Source organism: Pavona decussata, unplaced genomic scaffold (genome assembly GCF_977016875.1).
Source record: "Pavona decussata unplaced genomic scaffold, jaPavDecu1.1 SCAFFOLD_303, whole genome shotgun sequence".
Classification (NCBI taxonomy): Eukaryota; Metazoa; Cnidaria; class Anthozoa; order Scleractinia; family Agariciidae; genus Pavona; species Pavona decussata.
In genome coordinates this window covers 591,173-613,246 of record NW_028145699.1, presented here as the reverse complement: position 1 = coordinate 613,246, position 22,074 = coordinate 591,173, and the positions used below count along the sequence as shown (strand labels likewise).

Sequence of the window (22,074 nt, the reverse complement as noted above, 5' to 3'; positions counted from 1 at the left end):
CAAGCGTTGCGTTATTCTGGCCTTTCTCTTGTTTATTTCGATCAACGCCGTTAGGATCAATCTTCCGGTTATTTTTTGCATTTGAAATACCGGTAATTTGCTGATCCAGGTCTACAAGAGATCCGGCACCACTCATCAATTTGTCCCTGTGGTCTTGCAGATATTAACTATATTTGTAACCGGAAATACTAGGGATATTACACTTGCCATTTAGCCCAATTTTCGGAAATTTCTGTCAGAAAGTCACTGGGTCCGACCGGAATGAAGGACCACCTCCGGCCGAGCGGACCGAAATTTTCATTTCCATTTTCCGACTTTTCGTTCCCAGTACGACCTTTCCCCATCGATTTCGCGTCTCTTGGACTCTGATGATGCGCGGTTTGATAAGCCAGCATCCTTCCTCCGTATTTTGATTCCTCGCGAAGCGAGGGCCGAAGGCCCGAGCGTAGCGAGGTTAATAAATTTGTCGGGCCGAAGGCCCGCCGAAGGCCGCGCTCGGGAGCTAAGCCGTGAAAATTCGAGCCGAACATATATTTATATATATGTATGTATGTATGTATGTTTATATATTTCCGTGAAGGTGTCCGCATATTGCCTAGCAACGGTGAAAAACAAAGTATGAATGACGTCAGGTTGTCTGGCGTCGTCTGCAGCAAAATTTGCATACATCGGGAAAGTTTGCGTGTCGGATAAAATTTAATCAATATTCCCTGGATACAGATCAATCTCTCCAGAATCTTTTCCCTTTCTTCCAGAAATCTTTTTTGTGAAAGATTGCATTGAAGAAATTACACGTTTTGTGGCCGCGGTAAAATAATTTTCCGTGGGAAATAAATTCATCGAACACGACAGCATTGCACGCCCGTTGTACATTTCATCTCGTCAGAAATAGATTTTTAACCGCAAACCGCAAACTAGCCTGTGGAACTACGAAAAGACCATGCTCATCAAAATAGTTGCTATGTTCAGAAACCTTTTAATCTCCTCATTCGATGCTACAATACGAGTAAAGAGGGCTTTCCACCCAGCCCCAGCTTCGCGAGGTTTTGCGAGTCACGTATTTCTAGTTTTAATTGAACGGTTAGGTCCGATCGGAAAATGTCCGGGGAAAAAAAGGCCACCTTTAAAGGAGGTCCAATTTGACCGATCGGACCAGTCGGTCCGAGATTTGCCGTTCCATTTTGACAAACCAATTCGTTGCCGCTACTTCTTCCGACACTTCAATACATTTTCACTTATTTGGAAGATTGGGAAAAGGGATAGAAAATGGAAAGATCCATTTCTTGGTGGTTGGCCTTGGCTGATCGGAAAATGTCATTCCATTTTACAACAGTGTCAGACTGGCCAAGCTGATGAAAAGGACTTCACCCTTTACTTTGCAAGTTCATCTGGTAACATAAATCCTGGCCTTAAGCAACGTTTCTCAAAAGTAAAGTCCCGAAAACGTTTCGGACTCACAAGTTTTTTGTTGCTGTTTGTTTGTTTGTTTGTTTGTTTGTTTACATAGGAGATCCTGAACTAAACAAGAAAACAAAACCGATCTCAGGACCAGAAGCCGGATTTACTAAGCCCTCGCTCCTTTTAATGAAGATGTAGTCAGCTAAATTTTTTTTTCATTTTTAATGTCATCAGCTTTATTGGGCACATCAAAATAAATACAGCAGAGAGAAAATGGAAATACAAAAAAACAAACTGAGTGGACCAAAGGGCATTGCGCAAAGCGGGACCACGCAACTGCCCTTATTAAACCTGACATCATTAAGACATATAAGGTTCATTAAGGAATCTTTAGTTAACAGGGTGGCAAGGGCAGTCTCTTGCAAGAGAACGTGTACAAGACATGCCAATATCATAGATGGAGTCCAACAAAGTGGCAGAAGCGACGTGCAGAAAACGTTTTCCTTAGCAATAAAGTATTGTTAGACTGACAATAGGATATTGCCCAGACACCAATACTAGTAAGGATACATCTTAACTTATTTATACCAGTCATTTCCAGAGGCGCACACATCTTGCCACCCCACCCCTCTTCCCGTCCACTCATCCCCGGGCAATCCCCGAGCATTGCGATTTTCTGAAAACAAACTGGCAAACATACGCCCGGCGGGGACAAAAAGCTTTTCAAGCCCCTCATCAGGGTGCAGGTAGCATAAGAAGTTTAAGAAATTAAACCCACTACATAGACACTGCATAGAACTTAGGGTTGTATTTAGCAGCTTGTTTTGCCTATTTTGAAGAAAGGTGGATCGTACGAATAAAGTTTGCCCAGTACCTACGATTTATTTTTCAGCGGTTGAATCGCATGGTAATAAAAAAACCGCGATTGCTTTGGGGACAAGAGTGCCAAAGGAAAAAAAAACTATTGCCGGAATAGGCTCCTTTCGGTATATGAAAATTCAGCTTGATAACGAGACCAAGAGGAGACAGACAAAGGAAAATGATTAACTGTGTTTTCTTATTTATTCATTACGTTGTCCTCTGGAGTCTGGACCTCAATATCAAGTTGAGGTTTTCTATTTCAAAAGGACCTTATTCAAAATCAAGTCCTCTCTTTTTTCCTGCTTATTCCATGCTAACTTAAGTTTGTGCTGTAGCCTGTGCAATGCCGTAATATGTCTAAAAGCGAATCTGGGAGAATACTTGGTTTATTCTTTTTTGCTACAGATACGCTCCATTGCTTATTGAACGCCGCGCGCCACTAAATAAATCACATCATCTCATTCATCCCATTTTCGCTGATTTTTAGGGAGCATTTCAATGTGATTTAGACGTTAGAGACGTACGAATACGAGTACGAATTTTTTTCAATAGAGAAAGACTGCACGCGCAGGAACCAGTGTCATTTTGGCGGGAAAACGAGGTAGCCGTCGTCATCAGTTTAGAGCTTTGTGACGCCATAACATAGTGACTTATAAACAGTTTAACAGCTTATTTATTTTACAACAACAGTGTTATTTACAAATTCAGATTATATAAGGGGCTTGTCCTGCAAATAGCCACAAAGCTAGTTGAGGCGGGACAAGACGAGCACGAGAACATAATGGGAAAAAAAATACAATAAATTACAAACATGCTGGAAAACGGAAAAACTTAACTTGACTAAAACAAGTCCTCGAAACGTTGGTGATCTCGTCTCTTTGGACCGTACAAAAGGGCTTAGCTATGATCATTCAAAACAACTGCGTCAAATTCGTCGCTCACAAAGAGTAAAATGAAGCTTACTGAGATATAATAGTATTTAGTGCTTCCTGATGCCTCGCTAGAAGTTTGAAGTAAAATTTCGTATTCGTAGTCGAACTTATACTGGAATCTAAAGGTCCCCACTGTAGTTGGTTGGTCGAGAGGCACTGGTTAGTAGTGGTTCCCTTGTCAGTTTGTCATGATCAACTGAGTGGTAATCGCTGATAGAATCCGAGTAGAAAAACTCCTCACGGCTGCTTCCATCCGGACTTAGGGAAATCTCTGGCGCACTGAAGAGAAAAAAAGGCTCGAGTACAGTTATAATAATAACTAAAACAGCAGTTAATTCTAAAACCTGTACAACGTTTAGAAAGTTTGTGAAAACCATCTTACATCACAGCCCAATGGCTGATGAATAACGCAATTAGCTATTTACAACTTTATAAAACCTCACCCACAGTTTACACGACACAAACTTTTAAACAATAATGTACTAATTTTAAAAACTGATTGCGTATTCCGTACGTCCCAAACTGAGTAGGACTGGATACAAATAATAAATCTTACCCCATGTTGTAGACGAAAATGGCGGGAACCATGACAGCAAGCGCGCCGATACTGAACCAGGTGCTCACGTGACCTTCCGGATGCCACTTGAAGGGTGATTCGTCGAACAAAGTCCAGAAAATAAATCCCAGAGGGGTAACAAGAGACTGCCAAAAATAAAAATAATTTTTCACTCCAACTGAAGTAGATAACGATACATTTATTAAAAACTAGATCTTTGTATAATGCAATTCCGGGGATTTGATTGGGTAGCGGCTATGGCATATGAGCCATTATACCATGCCCGAGAAATAGCGACCATTAAATCGTCTTCTGGTTGTTCTTGGAAAGCGAAATCGACAAGGTCAAGTGTCTAATTAGATAATTCCTTGGAGCCTAGACTGTAAGCAGTCCCTTTCTGGTCAGACTGGTGCGAGGAGAAATAAACGAGAAGAGACTGGGGAGAGAAGTCGAGGAGTTGAATCCCTGACCTTTGCAGTACCAGTGCCTGGGGGAGGGGGGGGGGGAAATCTCATATAAAAAGGGACGGGGATGCTCGTCGGAAATGTTGAATTAAATCCCTAAATTATAAAGGAGATAAATCTAGGCGTAGCCCAAGCTTTTTTGACCCTAAAAGAGACCGTTTTATTATTTAAAACACAAACAAATAAAAATACAGTAACTTTTCGCATGAAATCCTAAACGAGACCTTCACAGCTAAATATAATGGCACTTTGCCCAGAACACCCTAAGTGAGACCAAAATCCGAAATTTACACCCCTAAACAAGACGACGAGCATCCCCGCCCAGTGGTCACCAGGGCAAACCAATGCTCTTGTACTGTGTTTTTAAGCCACATTGGATTGCTAGGTAATCGATAACTTACAAACAAAGTGATGTTACAAACACCAATCTTTGTAAGAATAAGACTGAAATTAAGTTAGTTATAGGACAGTCGGTAGTAACAGGTCTTTTACCGTGACAATAGCCAGCCAAGTGGCTCCCTCCGCGTGTCTCATCAGATTTGCTCCTCCGACATAAGACAACACGTACATAAGAATAAATACAGTGCCTCTGATGCCTGGAGTTGCACTGCATCCTGCTCCGCCAAAGAAACATTGAATTCCATACCGCCAACTGAAAACAAGAGAGACGTTAAGACACAATATAGGGATTTATGCAGGTAAAATCAACTAATCGATGCAAAATATCACAGCTGCAACCTGCACAACCCTAGAGCTTTGGCCACCACTGTTTAAGGTGTATAAATGGGTACCGGCCATTTCCTTTATAAAATGTTTAGGGGCGCCCCTTCCCATTTTATAAGGGAAAAGCTATGGGACCGAGGTTAGGTACCGGCGACATCCCACTAGGGGGTAACCCTGCGATGGACTAGAATCCCATCCAGGAGAGGAGAGGGAGTAGGAATACTTTTAGTTGCTTGTAGTGTGACTTTGTCTTTTCATGAAATTCTTTCAAGTATTATAACTAAAGAATTATATAGTTCATGGGTTGTTCGCTTTCCCGAAACTACTGAAATCCTAAAACTACCCCCTCGTCTATTTAGTTTGTAATCCAAAGAAACACCTATTCAGTTTATAAAGTGTTCAGTTGACCTAAAATTTTGTTAATCCGTGAACTTATAATTTGCCATAATTTGATCCTTCTCAGCCTCTCTTATTTTCTTTTTATGGCTACTTCCGTATATCATCGATACATACTTTTTTCCAAATTCATTGATGTTGTCCACATTTCCATACCAGGGAAGAATATCTGCCCAGAAGAATGTAGCCACACATAAGAGTTGATACGTGGACGTCCAAAACAGAAAGTACACCAAGTTGATTCCTTTTCTTGAGGTTTTACTCTCCATTTTCACTCCCCGCTCCTCCAGAACATTCATAATGGCTGCTGGTAGCTAGAAATTCGCAAGAAGGATAAGTGAATTTTTTAATTTCATAACTTCAAATCATTTCATTTCGTTACATCCGTAGAAAACATTAAACGACATCAGAAGCATATTACTTAAAGCCAGCGACACACTTGGCCAAGTGTGCCCGGTGCAGCGATTGCAATTTTCGTTGATCGCCGCGATCGTATAAAATCGCCGATATCTGGCATGTCACTGAGATATTGGCGATTAAATTCGCCGGCATTCGCCAAGTGTGCCCGTTCCCGGGATTTTCTACGGTCATTGCTGCGAATCGCTAGTAAAGCTAATCAGGCTGGGCGATTTTGTCACATGACTTTTCAAAACTGCCACATCGCCACGATCGGCGAAAAAAAATCGCCAAGTGTTTCCGCATCAATCGCTTGCGATTTTCGCTGGCGATCAAATTCGCCGCGATCGGTGTATAAAATCGCCAGGTGTGTCGCTAGCTTAAGGTGATATGCTTCTGACGCGGACATTTGAAATATTTTTCTAAAATGCTCTCGTTGCAGGTGACCTTAATTGTATGTAAACATAAAACGGCTCAAAACAGCCCACAATTGTTTACACAGCATTAGTTCAGGATAGGTTGCGTGCTCGAATAGATCCGAAATAGACTTTGTAAGGCGTGCCGATCCGATTACCCTATCACAAAGATCAGTAAGTGTTTGTTTCACTTTTAGTAACGAAGCTAAGCGCTTTGTACCAAAGTTCGTGAACAAAAGGCCACTCCGGTATGATCTTCTTGCTGGCACAAAAACGCTACTCGGGCTTAAGCTTCTTAGATCAAGGGAGACAGCCGGTTTCAAAGAAATTGAGGTACTTCGTCGGTGGGGAAGTGAAAATGGATGTTTAATTTTATCAATAGGTCGGAGTTGACAACGTAAATGCGTCAAGAAATACAAAACCTGACGTTTCGAAACGCTCTTACGTCAGCTAGCTTTTGCGGTGACCAATTTACCTACTGTGAGACTGACACTTACAAATCCAAGCATGAATATAATTGGCCACATCACCCTCGAGACTCCGTCAGCTCCTTTCGTTGTTTTCTTTGCTTTGGGATCAACGCTTGGGAAAATTGTTGGAATGAGGCAGACGAAGAGTCCGATAACCACAGCAAGGCCACAAAACAACTTTAAGCGAGTCGGCCTCTTCCTTAAAAGGACAAATCTGTGGATAAATGGAAAGAGGTTTCAATATTAAATTTATATGTAATAAAAATCTGTTCGCGACATAATCTATGCCGTGATTAAAGTAAGAGTCAAATGTGGCGACTCTGATGCAAATCAGCAAAAACATAAAAATGCAATAAATGTGACGGTATATTTTAATCCTTGTGAATGGATAAGAATGGTGCATTATTCAGTGACTGACACAGGAATACTTAGCCTCCCACGCAGACGTTCTTGACGAACCCCTAAGAACGTCTGCGTGGGAGGCTAAGGAATACTCGGAAAAAGGAAATCCGAGTGCTCCCAACAAAGTCGTTAAAGGGAAGACATATATCTACATATTAAAATCAGGATTTCTTTGCTACATTAGCGAACAACTGCTGTTTATACTCTAGGTATAAAAATCAAGGAAGCCGAATTACTTTAGACATAATCCCAAACACCACTCTATTCATCTTGCTCAATTGCAATTCTCGTCACGACTTCCCTCACGACTTCCCTCACAGAGCGCTTTGATTCTATGCAAGTTGCGTGACTTGTTACATCATCGCGTGATTGTGCTGGCATGCAAGACATTGCACAATTCCACGTAAAAAATTCAAATTTAATTTCGAATGCAAAATCACTCACCTAAATAAAACTGTCAGAGGAATAAGGAAGTTTCCAAGAATCGCTTGCAGATATGGCGGCGTTCTTGAACCTTTGCTGGCAAAAACAACCAGCAAACCGTTCAAAGCATCAAAAAGGCCAACCAGAAACAGCAAACGATGTGGAAAGCGTCTTTCAGTTTCGCCCAGATCTTGAGGCGAGAAGACTCGAATGAGCAGTGTTCCAAGTCCGAATATCACGACAAAGGACAGGCTGGCAAACGATAACACAAAATAACTGTCTACCGTTGGACCTGAGCTGTTGCCATTCGTGGAGTCAACCCACAGAGGTAAGCTCACGTTTTGGCCCACCTGCCCGGTTACGGCAAGGAACGCGAAGAACAAGTTAGCCAAGAAGAGAGGAACCTCGCAGAATCCTATTTGCACTGTTTTCCGTTTTGCATAACCAGTTGTCGGTGGCGGAGCAAAGTTGCCGGGCTCGTAAGCTATTTGCTCGGGGCTGATCGTGGAACCCATCAGTAACCGGTGCAATAATTTTCTACACCTGCTGGTACCGAGTTTTCAAGAACAGTTAATTAACCTTTACATGTTTTCCAGCTTGACTGCCGTACGATGTGCGAGTGCAAGGCACGAATCGACCCGGCTTATTATCAATGCATTAAGCTTCCGAGCAGGAATGTTCTCTTACATCATACCTTGTCACATGTTTATCACCTGCTTAACGATGACGCAAATAAAATAAACGTTTAGCCCAATGAAGTCACTCCATAAATATCGCATTTCGCGAAAGCATCATGCTACACCGTACGACTTTGTCGCATGCGACAAGCTTACGACAGGCCTACGAGACGAATTGTTTCGTGTAAATCAAACCTACAACTCGCTAACGACTGTCGTGTCCGCCACAAAAAATGTCGTAGGATTTTGAAACATGTTTTAAAATCCTTGAATGACGAGTGTTGTGTGCAATTTTTTGGATGACGCGAGCGGCGCACGCTCTAGAAATCGCATGCGACAGTCGTAAGCAAAAGTTGTACCGTCTAAGCCCCATTCACACCAAGAAAACATGTTTAATTAAAACAGATTTAACCAAATGAAAATTGGTAACAGAAAGCTGCACTATTGGCTTTGACATAGTATTCAAGTAAACTTTAACTTATGATTTCATTTGTGCTAAATCGGCAACAAAAATACGAAAGCAGCTTTTATGAAGGCCGAAACAACTTTAAACTGTGTTTAACTAAACAGCTGTGAAACGTGTTTAAGCCTTGGTGTGAATGCAGCATCAATCGGCCTTTTGGAAAGTTTGCGTGGTAACAGAGTTAACTAGAGAACTCGAGTCATAGGATGCAAGTCTGTATTTTCCCGGCGTTCCCTGATATCCATCGTATCCACTGTATCCAAACCCTGATCAATGCTCGACATACTCGATTCTCTTTTCTCACTATTTGCGTAAGCCTGTAACAATCGTTCTTCAAAGCTGAATAACTCGTATCCCTATAGCATTTTGTTCAATTCTCTTATAGTAAAGAAGACTAGAACACGAATTGACCGACTTAGGACTGAAAGAGAACTATGCTGATAAGATGTCTTCTTAGCGTGTATTTGGCGTCAAGAATAAGTTCCCAACTGCTTTAGCTGACTAGCGCCTGGTGTGGAGAAAAGGCTTTAATCTGCAACACACCCCCACCCGGTAATTCAAACAGTAATTCCTCCCCCACCCCCCAGTAAAAGCTACCTCGTGCCAGTAGCAGCGGACTGCTGCGAGGAGAGTTTGGGCCAGTAGAGAACGCAAACATTTTTTCCAAGGCCCATATGGTTATCTATGACTTTTACTTCTTTCATTTTATCCCAAATATTACATTAGCTAGAACTTAGGGTTATATTTTGCAGTTTGTTTTGTTTATTTTTGTCTGCTTTGAAGAAAGGCGGATCGTACGAAAAAAAGCTGTTGAATTTCCCAGTGTCTACGAACGATTTGCTGCTCAGTGTTGAATCGCATGGTAATTAAAAATCAGCGATTGCTAGCCTCTTGAGATGAGAATGCCAAAAACAAAAAAATGTTACCGGAATTTGAAATCAAATAATAAATGAATGAATGAATGCAGGAGCCCATTAGTAATGGGCTCCTGATGAATGAATGAATGAATGAATGAATGAATGAATGAATGAATGAATGAATGAATGAATGAATGAATGAATGAATGAATGAATGAATGAATGAATGAATGAATGAATGAATGAGTGAGTGAGTGAGTGAGTGAGTGAGTGAGTGAGTGAGTGAGTGAGTGAGTGAGTGAGTGAGTGAGTGAGTGAGTGAGTGAGTGAGTGAGTGAGTGAGTGAGTGAGTGAGTGAGTGAGTGAGTGAGTGAGTGAGTGAGTGAGTGAATGAATGAATGAATGAATGAACGAAAGAACGAACGAACGAACGAACAAAGGAACATCAACATCACCTATTTGATTTCAATTTGACGCGCGTCAAAGGTAGGGTCTAAGTTGTTAATACATTTGAACTCACTTTTGATTCGAGTCAAAGGTATATGCAAAGGCGTCACATATTTGACGTATTTTTGATGCGCATCAAATGCGTTGTCAAAAATGTTATTATATTTGACCTCATCTTTGATACGAATCAAAAAAAGAGCAAATCCAATTTTTCGTGCAGTGTGAATGAATGAATGAATGAATGAATGAATGAATGAATGAATGAATGAATGAATGAATGAATGAATGAATGAATAAATAAATAAAAAAATCAATCAATCAATCAATACTAAATTTGCAGCCAGAATTCATGACTATTTATTTAAAATAAACAAAAGGTTGGATACGCAAAAATCAAATGGTTTGTAAATATGTCGACCTAAGAGCGTAGGTCTTCATCGTTTATGATGAAGTGAATAAGCGTAAAAATCATTTACAAAAGTCCAAAAGTAGGCAAATTTACTACTCGCGCGCGAGAAAACAGCAAAGTGACCCCAACTCAGGGAATGACCACGTAAAAATTCCTGACAATTACGCTTTTCTTTCTAATTTCCTTGCACGATAGTTGGCCGAGTTTTAACTATATCATCGACTATCATCAATTATTTAAAAAACTGGATCATTGTATAATGCAATTCTTAATACAAATTAAGATTAATAACACGTAGTTTTACTTGTGTGGTGTAAATTTAGATAACTTAAACTGGAAATGTGTCGTTTTCTTAGCAAAAAAGCTTATAATAACACGCTACTAAACGTTACGTCCGTCGCAATGTCGATTTTTACCAACAAACCCAAACTGAAAATTAGCGGGGTTTTAACACCGGGCCAATGTTAAATTCCCCGCTACGCCCCAGGGGTCGGGGAGCCGAGGTTTCAATCAGTGACTGCTGCATTATGCGCCGTTTGACTCTAGAGACGTACGAGTATTCAGTCTTGCTCGGACTGGAGTCCAAAGTCTCCACCGTAGCTTGTTGATCGACAGGCGCTGCTTAGTAGTGGTTCTCTTGTCAGTTCGTCAACTGAGTGGTAATTGCCCATAGCATGCGAGTCGAAAAATTCCTCACTGCTGTCTTCATCCGGATTCAAGGAAATCTCCGGCGCACTGAATGAAAAAGAGAAAAACGAAAAAGAAAGAAAAGGCTCGAGTACAGCTATAATGAAAACTATTATTATATAGACACGAGTGTTTTACTGGAAAATAAACCACTTGTAAAATTCATACGGAACTACATCCGGGACCCGAGTGTTGTATTTTCCATATCCTCACAAGTTAGGATATTGATGACGTCATTTGCCGCTTTTTCACGTTTGTTTGTACAAACAGTGAGTACAGAAATGGCGAACGATAGATTTGTTTATACAAAGAAAGAAAGAAAAAAGAAAATTACACTGCAGCTTTAATATATGAATTTTATTTTGGAGTGTAAAAACAATAATTTACTCACTCACTGCGCTCGTTCGTAAAATATTGTCTTTAACACACGAAAAAAAAAAAATTCCTATCTTTTCGCCGCTGTGTAATATCCTCTATGAACAGTAACTAATTGTAAACGCTGTAGAAAGTTAAGAAAGTTTGTGAGGTCAACTTACATTAAAGCCGATTGGCTGAATAACGTAATTAGTTATGACTTTATAAAACTTCACCCACAAATTACACGAGAAAAAATTTAAAATACTAATTTACTTATTTAAAAAGCTAATTGCTCATTCCTCACTTTTCTTAACGCCTTTTAAAAGGTTTCAACATTTCCTTCAACATTCAACACTTTGTTGAACCAAATGTCGGGTGCGTTTGAACAAGTCTACACACAAGACTTATTCACCATTTTTTTCCTGTCAGCCAGTCAAACTTGCATTCAACATTGATTCAACATTTCAGTAGGCATGCCTTAAAATATTTGCATTCCTCTCAGAGAACTATCGATCCGGCGAAATTAAAGCAACCATCGCTCAATTCTCTGCTTTTTTTTTTTTTTTTTTTAAGTACAATGGCAAGTTTGGATGGTTGTTTAAATGCTCCTTTGTGCAGTATACATTTTAGTCTATCGTTTTCCGAGCCGAATGTTAAAATTAATAATTCGGTGAATTTGTATAGCTCATAATTCCCGATGACGAGATGATCAAATATGCTTCACAGCAGGAGGACACCAGATCGAATTGGATTTTGAAAATGTTTGTTTTGAGGAGAAGGGAAAACCGGAGTACTCGGAGGAAAGCCCCCACGAAGCAAAGATGAGAACCAACAACAAACTCAACCCACATATGACTCCGAGTCCGGGAGTCGAACCCAGCCACAATGGTGGGAGGTAAGTGCTCTCACCATTGTGCCATCCCGGAAGATAACCTTTTTCAAAGGCTTATGGTTAAATATGAGGCGGACTGCACACAGAGAATTCTTACCCCATGTTGTAAACGAAAATGGCGGGAACCATCATGGCAAGCCCGCCGATACTGAACCAGGTGCTCACGTGACCTTGAGGATGCCACTTGAACGGTGATTCTTCGAACAAAGTCCAGAAAATAAATCCCAGAGGCGTGACAAGAGACTGCGAAAAATAAAAATAACTTGTCACTCTAGCAGAAGTAGATGTAATGTTGTTGAGGCACAAATGAAACTGAATCATAAACACAACACATTTAAGCAAACTAAACGAAGGTTGCAAGCGGCGCTGGAAAATGGTGAACTCAGCTGACCGCAAGGGGTACTGGGATATGTTATGCAATAACTAACATCACAGTAGATAACTATAGGAATATCACCAGGATACCACGCTTGCCAGGCACTGGCAATATGCAAACTTCAAATTAAATAACCTGCAGATGTTTAAGTACCGGCTTTAAATCGATGACTTCCAAATCAATGTTACAAACACCAATCTTTGTAAAGATAAGAAGGTATTAATTTAGTTGTGGGGATACGTCTAAGCCCTAATTCTAGGAAGAAGGAATAACTGTCCTCAAATGGTTACTTTATTATAGGATTTTAACACTTCATGAAATTAACGCAAAATTTCAAGGCGGCTGTATACAATTTCTTCAGTTTTCGCTGCTAGTGATATATATTTTTCTTGATGTTATGGTTCTTTCAGCCCTGTGAAAATATCTGGGTTCAAACACAGTTTCGAGTATTTAAGGACGTTCGCGCTAATTGTTTATGCGCATCTTTAGTGCGCAAGTAACGCACACGCCACGCAATGTCACGCGCAATTCACGGTTGACGATACAAGGAGGTAAACACACATGTCGGCCGATGTGACAGCATTAAAAAGGGGAAAAGGAGAAAATTCATTTCCGTTGCACAGTTTTAAAAACGAGAAAACCAAAACTCGACGTGAAACGATTAGACGGGTTAAGGTTGCAAAAAAAAAAAGTCCAAGAAAAGGCGTTGATACGGTCCTGCGGGTATTTCGCGCCAAGAGATTTATATATTTACATGACTCTCGAATATAACAAAATAATTGAAATGCAATACTTTATGTAGTCTATTCGTCAAACGAGGTCACCATTCAGCTTTTTTAAGTTTTGATAGTAAACGAGAAAGTCTTACCTTACAAGAGAGCAATTTTATTGATCACCAATCCCGTGTACAATTAATCTCCACACATACCCATTCTAGGTAAATAAATAAGCTTACTTCTCACATTTTCGCCTCGCTAACGGCTATAGATGCATTTTCTTGGCATTGGCTAAACAGCTGTATAAGTTTTGAAGGTAGAATAACAATAAACAACTTAAACGATCAGAGTTTTGACAGCACACTCGAACGAAAACATTGACTCGAGCAATCATTGTGAGCTGTGCATGATGGGATAGATATCCCTGTTTAGGTTCCAGTACTTCTCTGACCCGTCACGCAAAAACGTGACTTTGGAATCTGTCACCGCAGCGGCTAGCTTGTCTTCATTATAACTCTCTTAGATGTCTGGTGACCCCCACTTTTTTTTTTCAATTGATCACTTTCTTTATCTATTGTCTACGTTTTAGGGAAAAATGAAAAAAATCTATGGGGCAGAAGTTTGATTATTTGCTATTTTTCTGTCAACGCGCCATCGAATTGCACTCTTTTTTGTCTGTGTGGCGATCGCGAAATGTCCTCTTTGAGGGCTACATTTAATTACAAGGATGACACCAGTTAGACTAATTTATGAAACATATACGCTTAGATAAAATTTGACTAAAATAGTTTGTCTTCGGTTACTCATCTTGAATATTTTAAACTTAAAACTGTGGAGATCATTTTGAGTTACGAAGGCCCAACTTTTCAAAATCATGGTATTTTTCCAGCGCTGTATCTCTGAAACGAAGTCGGTGACACCCAATTTTTTTTGCATTTCTGACATCAATAACTTATTAGCTGACCATACCTAAAGTATGAAAAAAATCTGTGCGGCAGAACTTTTTCGCGCGAACGTCCTTAAGTCCTTATGCTTTGTTAAAAACACCGTTGGAACTGGTAAACCCCGTTTCCATGGCAACCAGTGGATTATCCATCTGTTGATTCCTTCACTCCTAGCAAGTTTCAAAACAGATTTGTCTGAATTTCTCGCGGTAAAATTTCGCTATTTTTTGTGTAAACTTGAAGAGAGAAACTCCAAAGTATCTCCTCGTAAAGTCAAAACAAATTTTGTACAAACGTTTTTTGGCCAATTTCTGCAATTTTCGTTTTTGCCATTTGTTGCAGTTGTCCATACATAATTCTCCCTAAGATTTTTTGGAGTTCAAATACCAGCTAAATCCTAACATTGAGCCAACTTTCAAAAAAAAATTCACCATGGAAAACTTGTTAAAATAGCCTTACTTGTCAGCCTAAAACTGGCCTTGTTTCGCGCGAAAATTCCCGTATCAGTTAGAAAACTACGCGCGCTCGCACCATTTTGGTACCCAGCCGCCGCGCGTCAAATAACTGCATTGGAGTCACCTTAAGTCGCCCCAAATTCTCGATACACTCCAGAAACTGGAACAAAGCATTGTTTTATCATGGTGGAGATCCGCCGGTATCATGTATACTATGAAGAACACAAGAAGTAGCCAGATTTCTTCGCGTAACTCCTACTTTTAGGGACAATTCCATAAAAATTGTTTGAATTTCAGATTTTTACAGAGTGTTAAAATAAGTTTGTTTCTGTTGACCGAACCAATTGTATTTGTTTGCGTAAGGCGCGTCAATTTCCTTGATTGGGAAGTAATTTTTCCCTTACATTCGCGTTAGCGTTTATAATTAACAATTAGATTATGAGCGCGAGATTTCTATCGCGTGATAGCCGATGAGGGCGCAGCCCAAATAAGCTATCACGCATAGAAATCGAGAGCGAATAATCTAACTGTTTTAGTATAAATCTACTAGTCGGTCAAAACTAAACAAGTAAATTATCTATTTCCTCATCGCAGACACTTCGAAAACGCGACGAAGCGGCCGCCATTTTGTTGAAAACCGCTACTCACTATCTATCACAGAATAGATAGTGAGTAGCGTAGCCAATCAGAGAACGGCATTCGTGATAGAACACTAGTAGATTTATACTAGTAAGGTAGGTAGCGGGTAGTGGCAGCATGTCTCTTACCATGACAATAGCCAACCAAGTGGCTCCCTCCGCGTGTCTCATCAGATTTGCGCTTCCGATATAAGCCAAAACGTACAAGAGAATAAACATAGTGCCTCTAATGCCTGTAGTTGCATTGCATCCTGCTCCGCCAAAGAAACATTGAATTCCATACCACCAACTGAAAACAAGAGAGGGGTAAGACACAATATAGGGTTTTAGTCGTTTTAAGCAGGTAAAATCAACTAATCGATGCGAAATAACGCAAGTGCAAAACCCTAGAGCTTTGGCCCACTATAAATGGGTGCCGACGACATACTGCTTGGGGGTAACCATGCGATAGACTAGAATCCCATCCAGGGGGGGGGGGGGGGGGGTGGAGTAGCAATACTGCTAGTTGCTTCATGCTACAGAAACTGGGTTAAGCTCTGGCCGTGTGCGCCACTTAGGCTCGCAGTGGGACTTTCCCTTTTATTACTTTACATCATATCAAGGACTTCTTTCAAGTATTACAAGAATTATTTAATTCATAAGTTCTACTAAAACTCTAGAACTATTCGAAAGAAACCCCTATTTTTATAAAATGTTCTGTTGACCTAACATTTTGTTAATCTGTGAACTTATTGTTTGCTATAATTTGATCTCTTCTCAGCCTCTCCTATTTTCTTTTTTCATGACTAGTTCATATCATCGATACATACTTTTTTCCAAATTCGTGGATGCTGTCCACATTTCCATACCAGGGAAGAATATCTGCCCAGAAAAATGTAGCCACACATAAGAGTTGATACGTGGACGTCCAAACCAGAAAGTACACCAAGTTGATTCCTTTTCTTGAAGTTTGACTCTCCATTTTAACTCCCCGCTCCGACAGAACAATCATAAGGGCCCCTGGAAGCTAGAAATTCGCAAGACGGATAAGTGAATGTTTTCTTTTCATAATTTCTTTTCATTTTATGGTTTCAAATCATTTTATATTGTAACATCTTAGCGGAAAACATTAAACGACATCGATATCAGGGTGATATGGTGCGGATATGCTTCTGACGACATTTGATTTATTTTTCTAAAATGTCCTCGTTGCGTGCCCCTGACATCATGGTGAATTTTCCCGCGAGCTTTGCTCGCTCCGCCAAGCTTAGTGAGGCAATGTCTACACTCTTACTGCGAGATAGCGTCCTGGTCTCAGTTGTTCAAAGGCCGGGTAACTTTATCCGGTGGATAAGGCGCTTTTCAGGGTCTAAGAAATACTTCACGTTAAATGTTGTCCAAGGTTTCCGTACACTCCCAAACTAAGCTGTGGTTAGAGTGTTCATATTCGCTTGTACAAGAGGAAATACTGAAATCTTTGCACAGATTGAAACTGTCGGATAGTGACTTATCCACTGGATAAAGTTATCCGGCCTTTGAACGACTGGGGCCAGGTGTGAAAAGAAGTGGCCCCAAACCACTGCAATCTTTCCACTAGAATCCAATCCTCGCTCTTCGTTGTTGACTTCCGTTTTGGTTCAATTTTCTGCTCACACTATACTACTCAAGAAGGTGTCACGATACGTGACGAATCACTTCCAAGACCGAAATCGGCGTTTTGTGTCTGAACGAAAGCACTATCCGTTATGTTTTTGGTTCCGACACAAGAGCTATCATCCGGTGTAGTGTAGGCATAGCCTTAGATCAAGGGAGATAGTTTTAAAGAATTAAATTTTGATGCTACGTCGGTGCGGCGTGAAGTGAAAACGAACCTTTGATCAGTTAGGGACTGGTCATAAAGTACCGGGGGGGGTGGGCTGGAAAAATTCATTTTTACGAAGGCTAGTTTTGTGTGACCCACCCTCATATTTTTGCAGAATAATGCATGGCCCACCCATATTTTTCAGGTAAAAAATGAAATGACCCTCCCCTAGTAAATAAAGGTAAGACTATACATAAAACTAGACAAATTAGAGGACAAGTATGATAGAGGAAGGAGCACACATGCACAAAGTCTTGTTTTTGAAGTTTATCATTGCATGAGATCTATTTTTGTTGAAATACCTGAAATGATTTTGAGAAGATAATGTGCATCTAATATGTATCATTAATAACCACATGGAATCATAGTTGTTCATTTTAATGGATGCGAGTGAACTTGCCCTTTTCTTGATAGAATGTGTAGTTCCAGAAAATATCCTTACCCCACCCATGGAGGGAATTCAAGATTCTGGAGGGGATGGTGGTAAGAGAAAGAACAAAATTACAGAGATTGTATGAAAGAAACTTGGAAGTTCCTGGCGGTAGGGCGTCCTTTTATAAATTCCCTCTGTGATGGGGGATGGATATTTTCTGAAACTACACAATTATAATTTGTGCTTTTACTGTTAATACATTTCACAGTTTTACTGGCAAAAGGCACCATTTGATGCAAAACATGTGCAAAAATATTATGTGCCCCACCCCTTTAATGATGCATGGTTTTTGCTAGCCCACCCCTTTTTACATGCATGAAAACAGTGACCCACCCCCCCTTTTTTTCCAGCCCACCCCCCCCCTGTACTTTATGACCAGTCCCTTATCAAGAGCGTTAAATGTTGATAACCTTAATTTTACCACCGTCCGCGTAAAGAGATACGGAAACTAACGTTTCAAGCTGACATTTCGAAACGCTTTAACGAAAATCTGACGACAGCTTTTGTATCTATTTACGGTGAACAATTTACCCGACTGTGAGACTGACACTTACAAATCCAAGCATGAATATAATTGGCCATATCACCCTCGAGACTTCCTGAGCTTCATCGGTTGTTTTCTTTGCTTTGGGGTCAACGCTGGGGAAAATTGTTGGAATGAGGCAGACGAATAGACCAACAAAAACAGCAATGGCACAAAGCAACTTTAAACGAGTCGGTCTCTTCTTTAAAATGACAAATCTGTGGATAAATGGAGAGAGGTTTCAATATTAAATTATTTATATTATTATTACTACTACTACTACTACTACTACTACTACTACTACTACTACTACTACTACTACTACTACTACTACTGCTGCTGCTGCTGCTGCTGCTGCTGCTGCTGCTACTACTACCACTGTACTAAGAAAACGCAAATAAACCTACAAGACCACACATTCAAATAACGCTATCCAACGAAAATCTTGTAAAGAAGGACAGTTCAAGACAACACACTAAGGACTGGAATTTTCAAGATGGTCCAGCCAAGGTCAACAAGAATTGCCAAGCATGTCTGATTTCGAGAGCTTTTGTTAAAATACCGAAAAAAAAAAAATCAACGAACTAGACGACAACACTTATATTAATAACTACTAAACATTCACGAAGAACTGAAAACCTATACCTTGAATCATAAGATTAACATGAGTGTCACAAGTTCTTAAGTCATGCAACTAAAAATGACTCACTGAACTCTCTAAACAGGCCTTATCACGGTTTTCAACGCCATTTTGACGAGTAGTAGGGAAACAGACATGAAATAACATATACCTGCCAACTTTTTCTGAGTCAAACGCGTGAGATTTTTGTCTCGTCATGACCGGGATTTCCGAAAACGTCCGAATCACTTCCAAAGATTTTCCGAAGACTTCCGAACGTTGCCGAAAATGTCCGACGATATTCCGAAAACCTTTGAACACTTTCGATTCAAACGGATTGTAAACATTTGAAAGTTTTTGCGATTGTTATAAGGAGCAAAGGAATAATACACAACAAATCTGAAATGAAATGAAGAGTTTTTAGAACAACTCGTCCAGATTTCTGAGTCAGGCGTGAGATATTGTCCTTGATGCGTGAGATCGATGTCATTAGTCTCCAGGCGTGAGACTCACGCATAATGCATGAGAGTTGGCAGGTATAATTGTTGTGGTTCAAGTTTATCCTTGGTTTAATTTTTATTTCTTATTGTTTTAGACTCATTATCATACATTACCATACCCCAAAACAAAGGGAAACAAAATTTAAACCAAGGATAAAATTGAACCACAACATAATAACAGTGTTTATATGCCGGAGCTTTTGCTCGCGTGATCTGAGGAAAAAAGGAGGACTGCTCGCAATCTATATGGAAAACAGATGTCAAATAATTTTTATAAAACATCGCTTCTGAAAAATTCATGAATTGGAAACTTTTGGCACTAGGAAAAGGATTTTAAGAAAAAAATTGGAGGGATGTAGCTGTGCTAGGAAGCGTCCAGTCGTATTTTGAACTTTTCATACATTTGTCTGTATACCGAACCAGCCGTGAACCGACCACTAAAAATAGTTCGCGGGAAAAAATACAGGGAAATGTATGGAAGATTCAAAATACGACTGGATGCCTTTTGGCACAGCTACATCCCTCCATTTTTTTTTCTTAAAATCCTTTTCCTAGTGTCAAAAGTATCTGATTCACGAATTTCTCAGAAGCGATGTTTTATGAAAATTATTTGACATCGGATTTCCATACAAACACTGTTATTTCAAGCCTGTTTGCCTACTCGTCAAAATGCGGTCGAAAACCGTGATAAAACCTATTACTAAATAAGGAAATTCCACTTCATAACAAAAGTGGTGTTTCTTTCTTATGAAATAAAGCGAAGAACTGCTGCTCATATTCTAGGTATGAAAATGAAAGAAGCAAATAACTTTAAACATAATCTGAAGTATCACTCACCAGAGCGCTTCAGTGACCAGTCTATGCAAGTTGCATTACCGTGTTACATCATCGCGAACCGAACGTGCTAACGTGAAGCGGCTGAAGACACTGTACGATTTCACGTGCAAAATTCGAATTTAATTTCCTATGCAAAACCACTCACCTAAATAAAACTGTCAGAGGAATAAGGAAGTTTCCAAGAATCGCTTGCAGATATGGCGGCGTTCTCGCTCCTTTGCTGGCAAAAACAATCAGCAAACCGCTCAAAGCGTTGAAGAAGCCAACCAGAAACAGCAAACGATGTGGAAAGCGTCTTTCAGTTTCGCCCAAATCTTGGGGCGAAAATATTCCAATGATCAGGCTTCCAAGCCCGAATATCACTACAAAGGACAGGCTGGCAAACGATAACACAAAATAACTATCTACCGTTGGACCTGAGCTGTTACCATTCGTGGAGTCAACCCACAGAGGTAAGCTCACTTTTTGTCCCACATGCCCGGCTACGACGAGAAAAGCGAAGAACAAGTTAGCCAAGAAGAGAGGAACCTCGCAGAATCCTATTTTCACGGTTTTCCGTTCTGCATAGCCAGTTGCCGGTCTTTGCGGAGCAAAATCGCCGGGCTCGTGTTTGTTAACGCAAGCTGTTTGCTCCGAACTCATCAATAAGTAGTATCGAATTTTAAAGAATAATCGATTATAACCCACCGTACGATGTGTGAATGCAAAGTACGAATCGGCCCGGTTTATCAGTGCAAAGCATTCTCTTCCATAATACATTATCCCATGTTTATCACATGCACCTACCAATGACGCAAACAAAACCAACCTTTAGTCTAGTCATACTAGTCAGAAAAGAAACACAAGAATACTCGTTTCACAATGTGCCTTTCTGATAAGTGCCACTACCAGCTCCCGCAGTTCCGCAAATTCAATCGGGCTTACGGGGATCGTTTATGACCGTTTATGCATGTCAGCGACTGCTCGCGGGACATCTTCCTATTCGATTAATGGCATTTTCGCTTATTTGATGAACAAGATGCCCCTAATGGCATTTTCGCGGGATGCTTAATGTGGCCTCATTTATTCCTTTTGTATGCTTCGCAGATTTTTAAAACTATCCTAGCTAATGGCATCGTTTGAGTCACAAAGATAGCGTGATGTTGTTTCCGTCCGTCCCTTGTGACACGCTTCTCATCGTCATACCGGAAATTGCATTACGATAACGTAAGACCACACATATGTCCTGACTCACGTTTTCTATTCTGGTTATGTAATTTCAATAAAAGTGTAAGTTTACAAATTGTTCTCGTTTTACTTTTTTCAAGTTCTACCTGCGTATTGTATAGACTGTAGAGAAGTCGCCAAAAACTTATTTTAGCTTGTTCTTCCTCGGATGAATCCTTCAACATTTTCTCCCCGGCGCTCTAACAAAGGTTCTTTGTCAAACTGATCAGGGGCACCCAACGACCAAATCTTTGTAAATACGTCAGAAGTGCCTAAAATGGATTTCTGTATGCTCTAGAAGCCTGTTTGGTTAATTTGGAGCTGCCTAAAAATATTTATCTGTTCGGATATCTTAGGGGAACTTTGGTCGTGTCGAAAGTTTGAGGGGGCTTTTTTGTCTCATCCGAAAATTTTATCTATCCTGGTGGGTCTTGCCAAAAGTTCGAGGACAGAAAATTTTAGGGGACGTTTTTCGCTATACCTGTGACTACGAAAATTAAGCGAAAAGCTTAGGGAATAAAAATGTTCATTCGAATATTATAGGCGTGTAACCCATTCATCCATAAACGTTAGGGCATAAAATTATACGCTGCGTCAGACCTTAATGATGTTAATTCCTGATGATACCTCAATTCTTCACCGAAAATTTTAGCAGCTTTTAGAATAGTTACGACCGACGAAAATTTTAGCGGACAAAAACACCATCCGAAAATTATTTGAGTTATGAAAACGTGAGCACATCATTTCCTAAAATTCTAGGG

General features: G+C 40.2%; 2 protein-coding genes across 2 annotated transcripts; both read right to left on the bottom strand.

The window, feature by feature from the left end:
* Positions 1 to 2,184: 2,184 nt before the first annotated feature.
* Positions 2,185 to 8,429, bottom strand: LOC146454300 (crt homolog 2-like). The gene is made up of 6 exons (XM_085095611.1): positions 7,459 to 8,429; positions 6,640 to 6,826; positions 5,448 to 5,644; positions 4,704 to 4,863; positions 3,748 to 3,893; positions 2,185 to 3,470 (listed from the first exon to the last, which is right to left on the bottom strand). Exons 1-6 carry the CDS (start codon positions 7,950 to 7,952, stop codon positions 3,311 to 3,313), a joined length of 1,344 nt encoding a protein of 447 aa, XP_084951737.1. The 5' UTR covers positions 7,953 to 8,429; the 3' UTR covers positions 2,185 to 3,310.
* Positions 8,430 to 10,214: 1,785 nt separating this feature from the next.
* LOC146454299 (uncharacterized) lies at positions 10,215 to 20,823 on the bottom strand. Its single transcript, XM_085095608.1, has 6 exons — positions 20,253 to 20,823; positions 18,183 to 18,369; positions 16,165 to 16,361; positions 15,485 to 15,644; positions 12,324 to 12,469; positions 10,215 to 11,025 (listed from the first exon to the last, which is right to left on the bottom strand). The coding sequence occupies exons 1-6, from the start codon at positions 20,747 to 20,749 to the stop codon at positions 10,851 to 10,853; spliced, it is 1,362 nt and encodes a 453-aa protein (XP_084951734.1). The 5' UTR covers positions 20,750 to 20,823; the 3' UTR covers positions 10,215 to 10,850.
* Between the last annotated feature and the right edge of the window lie 1,251 nt (positions 20,824 to 22,074).